The 14,367-nt window shown below is 46.4% G+C and overlaps 2 protein-coding genes across 2 annotated transcripts; one reads left to right on the top strand and one right to left on the bottom strand.

The window, feature by feature from the left end:
* jam2a (junctional adhesion molecule 2a) lies at window positions 1–11,186 on the top strand. Its single transcript, XM_079236545.1, is given in 12 exon segments — window positions 1–223; window positions 225–318; window positions 4,216–4,281; window positions 4,468–4,578; window positions 5,269–5,418; window positions 5,508–5,695; window positions 5,774–5,876; window positions 6,318–6,425; window positions 6,561–6,576; window positions 9,029–9,100; window positions 9,887–9,920; window positions 10,173–11,186. Coding segments are annotated over 12 exon segments (1,044 nt in total). The 5' UTR covers window positions 1–160; the 3' UTR covers window positions 10,212–11,186.
* A 711-nt stretch (window positions 11,187–11,897) lies between these two features.
* On the bottom strand, window positions 11,898–14,225 carry atp5pf (ATP synthase peripheral stalk subunit F6). The gene is made up of 4 exons (XM_079236744.1): window positions 14,181–14,225; window positions 13,400–13,569; window positions 12,636–12,760; window positions 11,898–12,008 (listed from the first exon to the last, which is right to left on the bottom strand). The coding sequence occupies exons 2-4, from the start codon at window positions 13,567–13,569 to the stop codon at window positions 11,980–11,982; spliced, it is 324 nt and encodes a 107-aa protein (XP_079092870.1). The 5' UTR covers window positions 14,181–14,225; the 3' UTR covers window positions 11,898–11,979.
* Between the last annotated feature and the right edge of the window lie 142 nt (window positions 14,226–14,367).

Below are 14,367 nucleotides of genomic sequence, written 5' to 3'. Positions count from 1 at the left end.
CGCCGTTTCCCCGCCAGACTTCTCGGACTCGGCTCTCGGACCGATCCGTCCCGGAGGCGCGTCCCGCTCATCCTCCCCGCCGCTCCGCTGCGCTCCAGTCCCGCCGATCGCTTCCCCCCCCCCAACCCCCCTGGAGAACAGTTCTTTCCCTGGAAGCTGGATGAATTATTGGAGAGTTGTGAACAAGTGCGAGAAGAAAGCTGAGGCTCGGGATCTGCCTCCTCGCGCCGTCCAGGGAAGACTCGACTCCGCCAGAGTTGTGGAGGATAATGGAGGGGACGTCCCTGTGTCTTCCTATTGTTGTGTTACTGATGCAATGTAAGTGACAAACGGAACTCTTCAGGACGGAGCGACGCTTCTGTCTGTGTTTGAGATGCAGACTTACATAGGTGAAGTGCTTTCGAAGTATTTATGTTTTATTCTAACAGGATGAAGTAAGAAATAGAAAAAAAAGGTCATTTAATTAAGTTAATATTGTTTTAACAAGTTTTAACAAGACACTAGTTATTTCAAATTACACCTTTTCTTCATTTTCAAAGTAGTGGTTTTATTAGGTAAGATTATCTTGTAAAAAAAAAATCTATAATTATTTTTTATTTGAATATTTGCGAGCACATTTTTAAACTTAAACATGCAAAACATGAAGAAATGATTAGTTTGGGGCGTTTTGTTGAGTTGTTCCCCGCCGTGAGAGTGGGCTGAGGCTCGGCTCCTGCTAGTTGGCCCCACAGTTGCATCTGGCGGGGCGCCACCCGAGGGTGTGGGCGGCGTGCCGGTGGCAGGTGGGCCCCTTCCCGTGTTGGCAGGGGAGGTGGCGGCTCGGTGCATGAGGTCAGCGGTTGGGTCGCCAACAGAAACGTCCAACTGGTTTCGCTCGTGACGAGGAGACCGAAAAGTTCAGGAACCCGAACGTTTTTGTTTTATAAAACAAAAGCAACTTTCCCTGAAGGTGAAATAGGAAGCGGTGAAGCCTCCAGGACTCCTGGGGAGCAGCTGGGATGGATGTGATGAGACAGTGAGAGTGACGCAGACTTTACTCTCTGTTTTTTTTGTGCCACCTGTCAGGTCACAAGTTCACAGAGGTGGTGTGTGTGTGTGTGTGTGTGTGTCCAGGCCGGCTGTGGACAACCTGACATAAATCACTCATCATCTGCCGCACAGATAGGTTTGAACAGAGCGGCTTCAAATGTGCCTCAGCTCTACTGACCGCCTGTGGAGTGTATTGTTTTAAAAAAAAAAAAAAAGGAAAACCAAATCCAGGAGGAAACGTTTTGGGTGGGTCTCGATGACGAGAGACCCGACATCCCCCCATCTCAACCTCGCACTCCCACATCGCGTCTGCCTGAGACAGCTGCTGCTCACAGGGTTACAGTCGCACAGAGAGGCTTTGTTCGAATGCAGAACACACACACACACACACACACACACACACACACAGATAGACACACACGTCCTCCCTGTTTTTCTCTATACCCCCACAGCCTTGAAACGTGTGTGTGTGCCGTCCACATGCCCGTTATCTTCCCCACGCGTCTCCTGGATGTCCCTTCCTCTTCCGTTTGTCCCGTTAATCTGAATAAGTGCCTCGATTATAAGTGCGCCGGGCTCTTTGACCTCGACACAGCCCCGACAACACGTCTCTGTAACACTCTGTACGGACCACGTACCGAGAGTAAGGCGGCGTGCCAAGGAGCGGAGCGTGCCATCTTTCTATTTTTCGCTCAGGCAAAGAGGGCGGCCGGTCCCCTCTGTGGGTTTGAGCTGTCGCAGTGTTCGCTTGATGTTGATGCCACGCACAATGGGTGCGTTTTTGTTGTCGTCCGTGCCGACGCCTTTGTCTGGATGCGTCTCAGAGCCACAACGGGCCCATCGGAGGAGCGTTCGAATCCCCTCCCTGGGCCTGTCCGATGCCAAGTTGGAGCAGCATCACACATTTGGAAAAGGCCATAATAAGCAAATCATACCCGCGGTGACGCCGTACGACTGGATCTTTTTCCAGTTTTGCAGTGACATCAGAATAGTGACACCTCACCAACATTGGGCAGACGTACACGGGCCAGGTCCGGCTCATAGTTTGGGCTGTGATGGGGTTATTGGGCCCGATGCGACTCAAACAGCTGGATCGGGTGTAACTGAGGCTTGAGTTTGGGTTGCACTGGTGCCGTTTGTTTATTCTTTTCAAGTTCCAAAGCCGAATTCATGTATTTGGGCCATCCATCTCCGCGTGTGCAGCGGCCCTGAAGAGACGTCCGACACTCAGTGGGTCAACTTCCTCTCGTCTCCGAACCTGAGCGACATTCTCTCGTCCCTTTCCACTTAGCGAGCGCCGCCGCGTTAACGTTACCCGCCACGCAGCCGTGAAACGACCCAAAGCGGGCCATGTGTTCGCCGTCCGCTTCGACGCCTTCGCAGCTAATTGAGGCCATCGAAGCCGACAGCGTTCGTGGCAGTGGAAGCGCTGGGAAGCTTTCGGAGACCTCACACGCGAGGAGAGTCCTCTTTTGCTTTCGTGTCAGTGCGGGCGTGTTGTCAGACCCGGCTACATCTCGTTCCTCGAGGAGGCGGCCTTCAAGGTGGCAGCAGGCCCGGTCTCACACTCTGTGACAGGCCTACTGTCGCCGAGGATCTCCCTCGCCTTCAGTCCCGCTCTCTCTTTTATTCATGCTTCTGCGGGTCTCTGGACCTCCCTCCCCCTCCCCGCTTCCACCAACCTCCAGTCCACCCGCCTCCCTCTCCTCCACTCCACTTCATTTGTATTCTATTCTTAGGCCCGCTCATCTCTCCTTTGTCGTTCGTCCCTGTCCTTTTTAAATCTCATTGTATCGTCCCTCCTTCGTCTCGTTCATCCTTTAGCGAGACGACGCTCCTCAGAGGGTGTCGAGGCACCAGAGTCACGGCGACGGCGGTAATCCTGTTACCGCCGTCCCAAGTCATCGCGTGGCAAAAAAGGCGAGGGGGAAGAAGAGGGAGCGTCTAGAGGAGAGGGGGATGCTTTAATTCACTTAGTAAGTGAGGCTGCTGTGAATTGAGCCAGGAAAGAAGCTTTTTAAAAGAAACTTGAGCACTTGGCAGATGACATTATTATTGTATAGGCAGTTGTTTATTTAAAGGCTAATTTAAAAATAGCTGTAAATAAGAGCGAGAGCAGGAGTTTGGGGGCGGGCGAGTTAGCGGCAGTTTGTACATATTCGTCCAACGAGGCCGGCTCTTTTCCCCGCTTCCTGCCTTTGGTCTCGGCTCGCCCTCCATTCTTCCATGTGACCCCTCCAGGAGGGGAAAGAAGAAAAAGCTTCTGCAACACATTGTAATCCAGTAACAATGGGCACGCACAGGAAGTGACCGCCGGACAGGAAACTGGCCACAATAATATAGGAACACTTGTTTTTAAATTTGCGTTTGCGAGATTTGAATCCGTCTGCGTCATGACATTTACAGGAACAATGGCAGGAAGTGTGTGTGTGTGTGTGTGTGTGTGTGTTCAGAGTTCTAAAACTCCTTTTTTCCAAGAATATGCAAAGATGACATCTTCGTTCCACTAAGTTAAAAGTTTTTCAGATGTTTTCCCATCGCCTCATGGCTCTGAGTTAGAACCCTTAAGGCCCATTTAACATTTATCATGTATTTTCAAAAATGCATGGCCTTCAGTCTAAAAATCTTTTCTCCCCTTTTTCCTGAAGTCGCAGGCTCTTGGGAGCTGTTGTCTGCTTTAGTGCGGCAGCAGAGCGTCCGCTGCTCTCCAACCGGCAGGTAATCTTCACCCAAGTTGAACCTGTATTTAACAACAGGATGGCCGGGGAATAATCCGTCCCGTAAACCAATCAGCACACAGGAAGCGCAGCTCCTGCTCCCTCTTCCTCTTCCTGTATCGATGACACACAGACGGCAGGGCAAACAAACACGGAGAGTTGACTAATGTTCATCAGGTTAATCTGGACAAGCCTTGGGTGAGAGGCCCGGTGACCTTGTCATAACCCGCTGGTGGGTAAACATACGGCGGGCTGCTCCTTAACCCTGCCGGATTAAAGCGGAGGAGGGAATAATCCTGCCTTTACCTCCGAGCTCATGGAGAAAGACTCTGGTGGCCTCAGGCAGGAGACCAACGACGGCCATTAAGCATTCTCCTCTCGCAGTTAGCGGGCGACGTGAAGCACTTTGCCCGATTCACCCCTAATGGATGACCCTCTTTTTCTTCTATCTCCCCTCCCCCACCTCCAGGTTCCCCCTCCGTTCCCGTCACCGTGTCGACCGACAAACACAAGGTGGAGGTGAACGAGTTCTCAGGTGAGGCGGAGAAAAGCTGTCGAGTCGCTTTCACCCTCAAACAGTTTGCTGCTTGATCAGATTCTGTCTGACGGAATAAACCATGAGGCTAAAAATAGACCGAGCAGTTAAAAATGCCACTGATTGAAGGCTTTGCTACTCCTCCATAAATATCTCATCGGTCGCCCTCCTCCTTGCTTTCCACAGACGCGGTTCTGTCCTGCACGTTCCGCACGGAGAAGGACCAGAACCCGCGCATCGAGTGGAAGAAGAAGGGGAAAGATGTGTCCTTCGTGTACTTTGATGGACACTTCAAAGGTGAGAAAGCAGCCTGTTGCTCTTCATCCCCCCCGAGCGACAAAGAGGGCATTTGTTGTAATCAGCTTGCGGTACCAGCTGGATGGGGTTTGCCACATAGGATGAGGAAAGAACGCCAGCTGGATCCCGTGAGATGAGAACAATAAACTCTCAGAGAGATATTTAAGCCTGTGTGTCGAGGCACACAATGCACGTCTCATCTCCTTGATTCCTCTCCTTTGTGGTTCAGGATGGGGATTCAGTGGGTGAAATAAATGATAAATCAGCTTTCTTTTGTAGACGCCGCAGTTAGCTTGGCGGGCTGCTCCACATCCTCATGAAAAGTCATCCCACTGGCATCTACTGGCTGGATTATCCCATTAGGGTTACGTGATGCAAAAGTACCACGAAGCTTCCAAGTTCTACTAATTACAGAGTAAACTGGGGCTTTAAGGGTTCCCTGAGGTCTGGGGTCCGGGATGCTTCAGAGTAACTTCTTACCTCGGGTTAAAACATTATCGTCCACTTCTTATTGTGAAGCATCATTCTCCTGCTCCGAATGTCGTGTCTCATATTAATGCGGAAGTAATGCAACGTATAGATTTTTCCTTTTAAAAATCTATACGTTGCATTACTTCCGCCTTCGCCCGCGGCCAGCCGAGACCTTTTTTTCCTCCGGGATCCGCTTGACCTTCTGTCCTTTTCCTTCAGGACCCTTCGAGGACCGCGCCACGATCGACGGGGCCACCGTCACCCTGAGGAGGGTGACCCAGGAGGACGCCGGGGAGTACCGCTGCGAGATCAGCGCCCCGCTCGACACCGTGAACCTGGGCGAGACCAACGTCACGCTCAAAGTCCTCGGTACGGCGGGGAAAAGGGGAATCCATGATGTGTGAGATGTGTGAGATGTGCTTATGTTTCTTTAATTCTTGCCCCGTCCTGTCCACCAGTGCCGCCACACATCCCGTCCTGCGAAATCCCAAGCGGGGCAGTGACGGGCTCTGTGGTGCAGCTGCGCTGTCAGGACCAGCAGAGCATCCCGCCTGCGACCTACACCTGGTTCAAGGACAACAAGCCCATCAGCCAGCCGCGCAACGCCAACGCCACCTACCTGATGAACTCACACACAGGAGTACTGGTGAGTGAGTGTTGCTCAAAGGCACTTCAGCAGAACACGCCCCCTAACGCCGTCGTCATCACTCTGTCTCTTCTGCAGGAGTTTAAAGCCGTAGCCAAAGAGGACACCGGTCGATACAGCTGCCTGGCTTCGAACGGAGTGGGGCGGCCACAGAGCTGCGAGGGCAAGCACATGACGATAGGTGTGTGTGTGTGTGTGTGTGTGTGTGTCTTCCTGCCTCTTCCCCACACCTTTCAACACGGGAGAAAATCAGGGATGCAGTGGAGAGGAAAGGCCGACCGTTTCACCTCGCTTCTAAAATCGGAAACACCGTTCCAAAAACTTAAGATGTGAAGGTCTACGGTGTCCATTTAGGGACAAATGACACGGTCAACGGCATTCTTCTTGCTAATAAATTATATTGTGTACTCTAGATTAGGGCGAGCAGCCATTCTATGCTCCTAATAAATTATAGAAATGCCATTGGAGTACAGGAGAAGGCATGAGACGGAGTTTCTTTAAAATACCTCCACCCTGTTTATGCTAGTTCATGTATTCCCCATCTTTTGTGACTTACTGCTGCAATAAAAAGGAGAGTTCTTCTCGGGCCGTGACGCCGTCTTTATCGCCCTCTCACCCCCAGAGGACGTCAACATCTCGGCCGTGGTGGCGGCGGTGGTGGTGCTCTGCCTGCTCGTTTTGGTGTGCGGATGCGGCGGGTACCTCCTGCACCGCAACGGCTTCTTCAGCCGTGAGTTCTGTCTCTTTGGTTCAGTTGTGTTGTGTTGTGTTGTTTGTTTTCTTCCTGATTTGACAACCACTCAGTGCATGAAAAACTCTGACATCCTCTCTGTTTTCTCCAACATGCTCGTCACTCGTCCATCAGCAGGACACAGAGGAAGGTAAGAGCTCCGTGATTGCATTAACATTGACGTGAACCAACACAGGCTAATACCCGACACGAAGAGGAGGAGGAGGAGGAGGAGGAGGAGGAGGAGGAGGAGGAGGAGGAAGAGGCGGGGCTTGTTGTTGCACTAAGACTGCGCGCCTGTGTGCTGAGTCAGGACAGTATAGAGTGACAGCTGTGGCCGTGTGTGTGTCTACATGTGTGTGTTTCTTCTGAGCCACAGCGGTGCCCGTGTTTCTGCTCACCCGGTGATTGGCGCCAACAGATGTAAAAAAAAAAAAGAAGAAGAAGAAAAACACGGGAAACGTTTTGTTTCTTTGTTTTGTGTGACGTCTGTCGTAATCGTGTCAAACTGCGGCAAGACAGACGATGTAAAAATGCAGACATTTAAAAAGGGAGGAGAAATAATCAGTGCATCGTAATTATGAAATAATTACTGTGTGTGTGTGTGTGGGGGGGGATTTTGGCAGTAGAAAGAATTGGAAGCAATTAAACTGATTGGATGGGTGATTTGAAATGGATTACTTAGATCCTGAGACTGATAGTGCGGCCCGGACAGAGGGCTCTTCATGCAGCGCGTTTAACACACAAGCGGGTCAAAGGTCGCTCAAGACCGGAACCACGGAGACAGAAGTGCGCGTCCTCACGCGACCGGCCCGGTTGGCTCGACTCTTCGTGCCATTTGATTACTGGCTTGTTACCGAGTCATCAATGAGCCGACGCCAGAGCTCTTCGTCGAGGTTGAAGTCTGATGCTTATCCCACTGAGCTAACTGGAGCTGTCAGCGTCAACGTCCTATTTATAGAACCGGCTTCTTCGCAGAGACTCGGAGGCAATGTGACAGATCTGATGCACCAATAGGAGGCACGAGTCCACACAGCGGGAGCCTCCGAGAGGGGGAGCGGTCAACGGGACCCGGTTAGACGGGTTCATGTTCATTGAAGATGGTTGTTGTGACACACAAGTTTTAGTTTTTAGGATATTGAATCTCAGTGACAGTGTCCTTTAAAAAAAATACACATAGCTTGCCTTACTCTGATGCTTACGCTACATATTCATATCTCAGCGCGTGTTTGATACGGATATTTGAACAAAATACCTTTTTTTTTATCATTCATAAAAAAGTAAATTTATCAGTGTCCATTTAGATAATGCAATTGTAGTTATCCCGGACATGCCTGCTTTGCGCAGCGCTGCGCATATTTAGGTCGACCTCACGTGACACCAAATTATCCCAAATCGACCAAAGTAGATATGTGCGAATACATGTCTTTAAACCTAAATAATTGTTTGACATCATGTGTTGTCGTTTATCTTGTTGTAATCACTCCAGAAGGCACAGAGAGTTTTATTAACCATTAGAAAACATAATCTTCCTTTTTTATTTTGACTTTTTATACTGCAATTGTAGTTATCCCGGACATGCTGCCTTTTGTAGTAAATACACAGCTGTAATACACAGCTGTAGTAAATACAAAGCTGTAATACACAGCTGTAATACACACACAGCTGTAATAAACACACAGCTGTAATAAATACACAGCTGTAATACACAGCTGTAATACACACACAGCTGTAATAAATACACAGCTGTAATACACAGCTGTAATACACACACAGCTGTAATAAACACACAGCTGTAATAAATACACAGCTGTAATACACAGCTGTAATACACACACAGCTGTAATAAATACACAGCTGTAATACACAGCTGTAATACACACACAGCTGTAATAAATACACAGCTGTAATAAATACACAGCTGTAATACATAGCTGTAATACACAGCTGTAATAAATACACAGCTGTAATACACACACAGCTGTAATACACACACAGCTGTAATAAATACACAGCTGTAATAAATACACAGCTGTAATACATAGCTGTAATACACAGCTGTAATACATAGCTGTAATACACAGCTGTAATAAATACACAGCTGTAATACACACACAGCTGTAATACACACACAGCTGTAATAAATACACAGCTGTAATAAATACACAGCTGTAATACATAGCTGTAATACACAGCTGTAATAAATACACAGCTGTAATACATAGCTGTAATACACAGCTGTAATAAATACACAGCTGTAATACATAGCTGTAATACACAGCTGTAATAAATACACAGCTGTAATACACACACAGCTGTAATACACACACAGCTGTAATAAATACACAGCTGTAATACACACACAGCTGTAATAAATACACAGCTGTAATACACAGCTGTAAGCGAGGCCGTAGACCACGCAACATTTAATACACATTGCATACCAGGGTGTTGGACTGCTGCATGTGATTGGCTCACCACTTGACCTGCTCACCCGCCATTTTTCTCCAGCTCTCCGGCTGCATGTCAGTACAGCATGATGTGCAGTGTCGCCCCCTCCATCTTTGTTAACCCTTCTTAAAGCAACACGCTGACCCCCACAGGTCATTTTGGATCTCCCAGTGTCATGGTGCAGCCCACATCAGCAGCCAAACCCTGCACAGAACTGAGGACACGTGAGTGTGACCCCTTTAGGCCGGCTGGCGGATATATAAATACATATACAGTATTAATTGTGAGCTATGAACCTCACATTGATTCATTTCTGGAGCTTCATTAAGATAACAGCTGACTGACAAAACACATCCTGATAGCACAGGTCTGATTTATCGCTCGTCGTTGTGTTGTTGGGTTTTGACCTGAAGCTTTTCTATCTGGGACACATTTTCTCTGAATTCATGGACTCTAAAAAGCAATAATGCCTCAAACCTTCGTAATACTTTGCAACATTCAGATAGACGGTTGTCAATTTACAATATTCCAATGCTATAACATGCAAGTTTGAGATGTTGAAAAACCCACATTAACTTTCTTGCAGAGTGTCTGCCCAAGAGTTTTTTTAATCAAAATGCCATTTTTTATGTATGTGTGTAAGACCAAACTCCATCCTCCTCCAAAAAAAAAGACCATAAAGCTGATTCCAAACATGATTCAAAGCAGTTTCACCAACAGAAAGAACACCATAACCTTCACGTAAATCAGATTTATTACAGGTTGCGTCTCGTTTAACGGGCCACACGGAGACACGCGTCCTCTCCCCTCATGTAGAAGTCCTGCTCAGCGGCCCGAGAGTCCGGCTTCCCTTTGTACCCAGCGGGGGTTTGGCCCGTGTCCTGTATGATGTGCATTATTGATGCGGGGCAAGATGTGACTCAGAATACAGCTGTCCGCCTGCTGTGTCCTCTCTCCTCTGTGACTGTGTCAAACTGTCCAATGTGCTCACCCTTGTCTTTGTCTTGCAGGTCCAATGTCAACTACGTCCCTCCGCCTCAAGAAGTAAGTGTTTCCTTTTATTTGTATTTTTTATCCCCCTCCCCTTCCCTCTCCATCCTCTTCCCCTTCCTCTCGTATTAAGCTCAGAGTGGCAAAGCGCTGACTTCAGCGAGCTGTTCATACTTACCTAATGAATATTTCTGTGTTCATGATTGACGTCACGCCGCCGACACCTCGAGAGCCATAATTCTGAAACAGTTCCACACTTATGCTTCTTCTTTTTTCTGTTTTTCCCTCCTCCTCCCCTCCATCCAGCCCCAGGATTTCAAACACACCCAGTCGTTCATGCTCTGAGAAGCCGGCCTTCCTTTCGAGAGAACACGTCAGCCTCGTGACAAGGTGCCAAACATCGGATTCTCTGATTTGTTTTTGTTTTTCCTCTCTGGACTCTGAGCGAGCTCCTGGTCTTCTTTTCAAGAAAAAAAAATGTGCAAGGCTTCTTCTTCCTCCTCCTCCTCCTCCTCCTCTCTCGTGTGGGTTACTGATGTTTTTTCTGCTCTTTTGGGGATGATGTCCATTTTCACGGTGTTCTGCTGCCCCCTGGTGGTCAGATGCTGCAATTCCAATCGCTCTTTTTCTGAATGACCCAGGGAGGAGTGGAGCTTCTTCCTACACACAGTTTCTTCCCTCTGCAGGCCAATCGTGTTTGACTCCCTTTTTTGTATTCTTTTACGAAAAACTGACTGATTTGGTTGAAGGGATTTGTTTTGCTTTTCAAACTTTTAAAATCACCACAAGGGAATTCTGCTCAAAGCCATAGAGAAAGCATTGTTTTCAATCCACACAAACGTTAATACTACTCAAACATTTACCTCAGCATCTGCCAATGTTTTGTGGCCCCTGGGACCCCGGTGTTAGAGAAAGACCCTTATGGTCTCAGTGATGACGTAAAACCACGGACGTGTTATAAAATACATTCGTGCATGAAAACAGACGAAGCCAGTCCAGGAGAACAGGAAGCCACTGCAGCCAATTCTATTGAGACCAACCCCATTCCACCCTAATGTGCCTGCATGGTCTTTTTACACACATATACACACACACACACACACACACATATATATATATAGATATATACCTTGTGCCTTTTTAATTTGTCATATTTATCTATGGATCACACTTTTTTGTAAAGAACTTGCCTTACTTTTTTCTGTCTTTATATTTTTGTGCCACTGTTTATCAAACTGGAGTGTCTGTTTTTAGACAGTGTGTGAATGGGTTGTTCAGAGTTTTATTTGAATGGTGTATATGTAATAAAACGTTTTTATATTCAACAACCTGCTAGCTGTTATTATTGCGATGGAAAAATTATGGAAAAATGAAGTACGTTTACGATGTACTTTTATTGAACACTTAAACTATTATGATATAACTTTATATTAATCTGTAGATTCAGATGAATGATTAAAAATCCAAGCAACATAATGTATTTCTACAGATCAAAACTCCACAAGACACCAGTGGAGGAAATGGTTGTTATAACATTTACAGAAATACAACTCGTAATACCAAGGTAGAAATAGAGGTAAAACCCTAGCATTCAAAATCTAAAGTAAAAATACATGACTATCAAGTACCAAAAGTACTCAAATTACTTTTAAGTTCTAACAGCTAAATAAAGTAAGTGAAATATGCAAAGAAAGGGTCAGAGCCGATAGCGTGATGTGATGGCTGACTGTGTAGGAGACGGGAGGTTATGGGTTCAACTCTTATGTGGTTCAGTGCATTTTGGAGTCTAACAGCCAAATGAAGACGTCAAATATCCCAATGGAACATGTCAGAGTGTGTGTGATGTGGTGGCGTGGTTACGAAGTGCCCGGTTTGCATGGCGTCGGGCCCGGGTTCGCTCCTCACCGTTGTGAGGACATCATGAGTCACGACCGAAGGGAGTCTGAGGCGTCTGTCTCCTCCCGGGGTTCCAGAGAAATAAACAGAGAGGGTTATGAATCCCGATTTAGAAAGTTTTCCTGCGCTGACAACCAGTGTATCATGGTTTAATCCATTATCTTTTTATTAAATACAACATTTGTGACACGTAGGAGATTTACAGCATGGACAGCATTCACTTGGCCGCTTCCTCAAGCTTGGGCTCTGGAAGATAAAGAGAGAACTGTTAGTGATAGTTATTCCCTGAGTTTTTAAATGACATATTCCAGCTGTACAACACAATAAAAATACTTGAAATTAGATTTTAAATGTACAGCAATATGAAGCAACTAGCTAGATCTAGATGTATTAATACAGCAAAGCTCAAGGATAAAAGCTTCCAGAAAACAATTTCAAACAGAATGAGAAAACCGTCCTGCTTTGTAAGTGTCACTATCTGTGCGCTATATATAGACACAGACAAAGCCCCAGATTACAGTGAGTCTCTCTAGTGGCAAAGGAATAAATATTTATGAGGGAAATGTAAAATTGTGTGGATGCAAAAAAAAAAAAAAAATCTGTATTTGAAAACAGTGAAGCCATAATAAGCATCTTATTGTAATTCCAAAGCCGTGGCTGATCACAATTCAGGATTTTACATAATAGAGGACGGTTTTAAATGCAAACTGTCTTTTGCATTAAAACAGTTCGATATACTTTGTCCCTCTATAGCACAACTGTACATTGTTTTTCTAAACAAATATCTAAATAAAGCTGTAATTTTGATTTCTTCCAACCACTTCTTCCAACACTCACAGTACACGATGTAAACCAACACACGCACAAACTAACCTGTGAATTGGACCTCAGGAAACTTGTCGAGGTCTCCTCCGCCATAGAGCCTCTGCAGCTTGATCACCTCCTCAGACACGTTCTTCTGGTAGGCTGCCCCTGCATCCACGATGCCACCCGAAGACCTGGTGATGCAAGGCGGCAACAGATGAGTGGAGGAGATGTAAACGATTGAGCAGGAATGACTGAAATTCATTTGTATGCTGAAGAAACCAAAAAGTTGCTTTTGTCATTTTTTTTAGGCCGTTTGAAGTTAATATTGTACCGGAGGCTAAACTCTGAGCTCCTACCTTTTAGGGATGCAGCGATTGTGAAACTCTGGGCCGTTACAGATATCTAAAATAAATATTTGTTCGATGCTGATGATTTTGTGGTTGTTGTTACTTTGTAAAAACAACAACTGAGTTGTTTTAAAGTCCCTCAGTATTTCATCACACTGTATTTAAACGAGCATAAATTATATCATGTATACAACACATTTTATTTAACCTCCTTTCACATGAAAGAAAAAAACCTACTCACTCAATGAGAAGAACGTTTCAGTACATGAACCAACACAATTATTTGTTTTAAGAAACATAAATTAAATACAACATAAATGTAACACCAAAAAAAAGCAAACACCTTCCTACACATGCAGTCTTCTTAGTCGAGCTGCCCAGGTATATTTAGTGACCCATTTTATCCCAATCTCTATTTTTTTATTTTCAAAGTATGGACATGTCATGTGGGTCTACGACGACAGGTGTACGCCTTCTACTGACTTGCTCTTGGTGTTGTAGTCCCGGATCTTGTCCAGGAACAGCTTCTGGATGGGGTCGAGCTCCTGGGCCCGGTTGAAGAGGACCGCGGAGAGGCCGAGGTTGCGGCGCAGGGTCAGACTCACGGCGGTGCGCAGCAAGGAGGACAGCTGGGACAAACGGTGAAGCGCCATCTGAAGGAGCAACAAGGCCACCGGTCATAATAACGTTAGAAACCACGTAGCCTGACATTTTACATGAGGAATTATCAGACAACGTAAAACTAGAAGTTATGCTGCAACAAACGTGAGGTGCTTTGTCATTTAAATTAAAGAAATACATCCTTGAAGGACTCGTTCACCTATTAAATGGGTGACGTAGCACAGAAAGACGAGCTGATGGTTAGCTGGAGCAAATTAACGGTAGCTAGCATTGCTAACGTACCTAGCTAGTTAGCAAAGATACAGCTTAATGACTTTGAATTGGCTAACATTACACACTTAACATGTGTCACGTCGTATTGTCACTTATACAACTATTGAGTTACGTCACCATTGTGCAAAGTCCTTCTAGCTGCTAAGTAAGCCTGAGTGTTTGCTTCAATCACACTTCACTAGCGTTAGCACCTGCTAACATGCTAAGATAGCTTCAGCGACTTGTCCTCTATTGTGCTGCAGTAAGTCATGCTAACGTAACACTCACTAAAGACAAAGATAACTTATTCAACTGTATATACAGTTGTGACAAATAGGAAACAGTTACACGTTTAACAGCATTCGTTTTAAAACTCAGTGACGCTACTCACCTTGGGTTTGACACTTTCAGTACAAGATCCGAGTGTGGGGGGACCGCGGTGGATTGTGGGAGTGTTGTGGCGTTCATGGACGTCAATGTGGCGCCTGCTTTGCGCAGCGCTGCGCATATTTAGGTCGACCTCACGTGACACCAAATTATCCCAAATCGACCAAAGTAGATATGTGCGAATACATGTC

Source organism: Taurulus bubalis (assembly GCF_910589615.1).
Source record: "Taurulus bubalis genome assembly, chromosome: 21".
Lineage (NCBI taxonomy): Eukaryota > Metazoa > Chordata > Actinopteri > Perciformes > Cottidae > Taurulus > Taurulus bubalis.
This window is presented reverse-complemented; position numbering and strand designations above follow the sequence as displayed.

Coding starts and splice junctions, on each gene's coding strand:
- atp5pf (XM_079236744.1), bottom strand. CDS start 13,569: ATGGCGCTTCACCGTTTGTCCCAGCTGTCCTCCTTGCTGCGCACCGCC. Junction 12,761..13,399: donor GACTACAACACCAAGAGCAA/GTCAGTAGAAGG, acceptor TTGCATCACCAG/GTCTTCGGGTGGCATCGTGG. Junction 12,009..12,635: donor TCCTGAGGTCCAATTCACAG/GTTAGTTTGTGC, acceptor TTTATCTTCCAG/AGCCCAAGCTTGAGGAAGCG.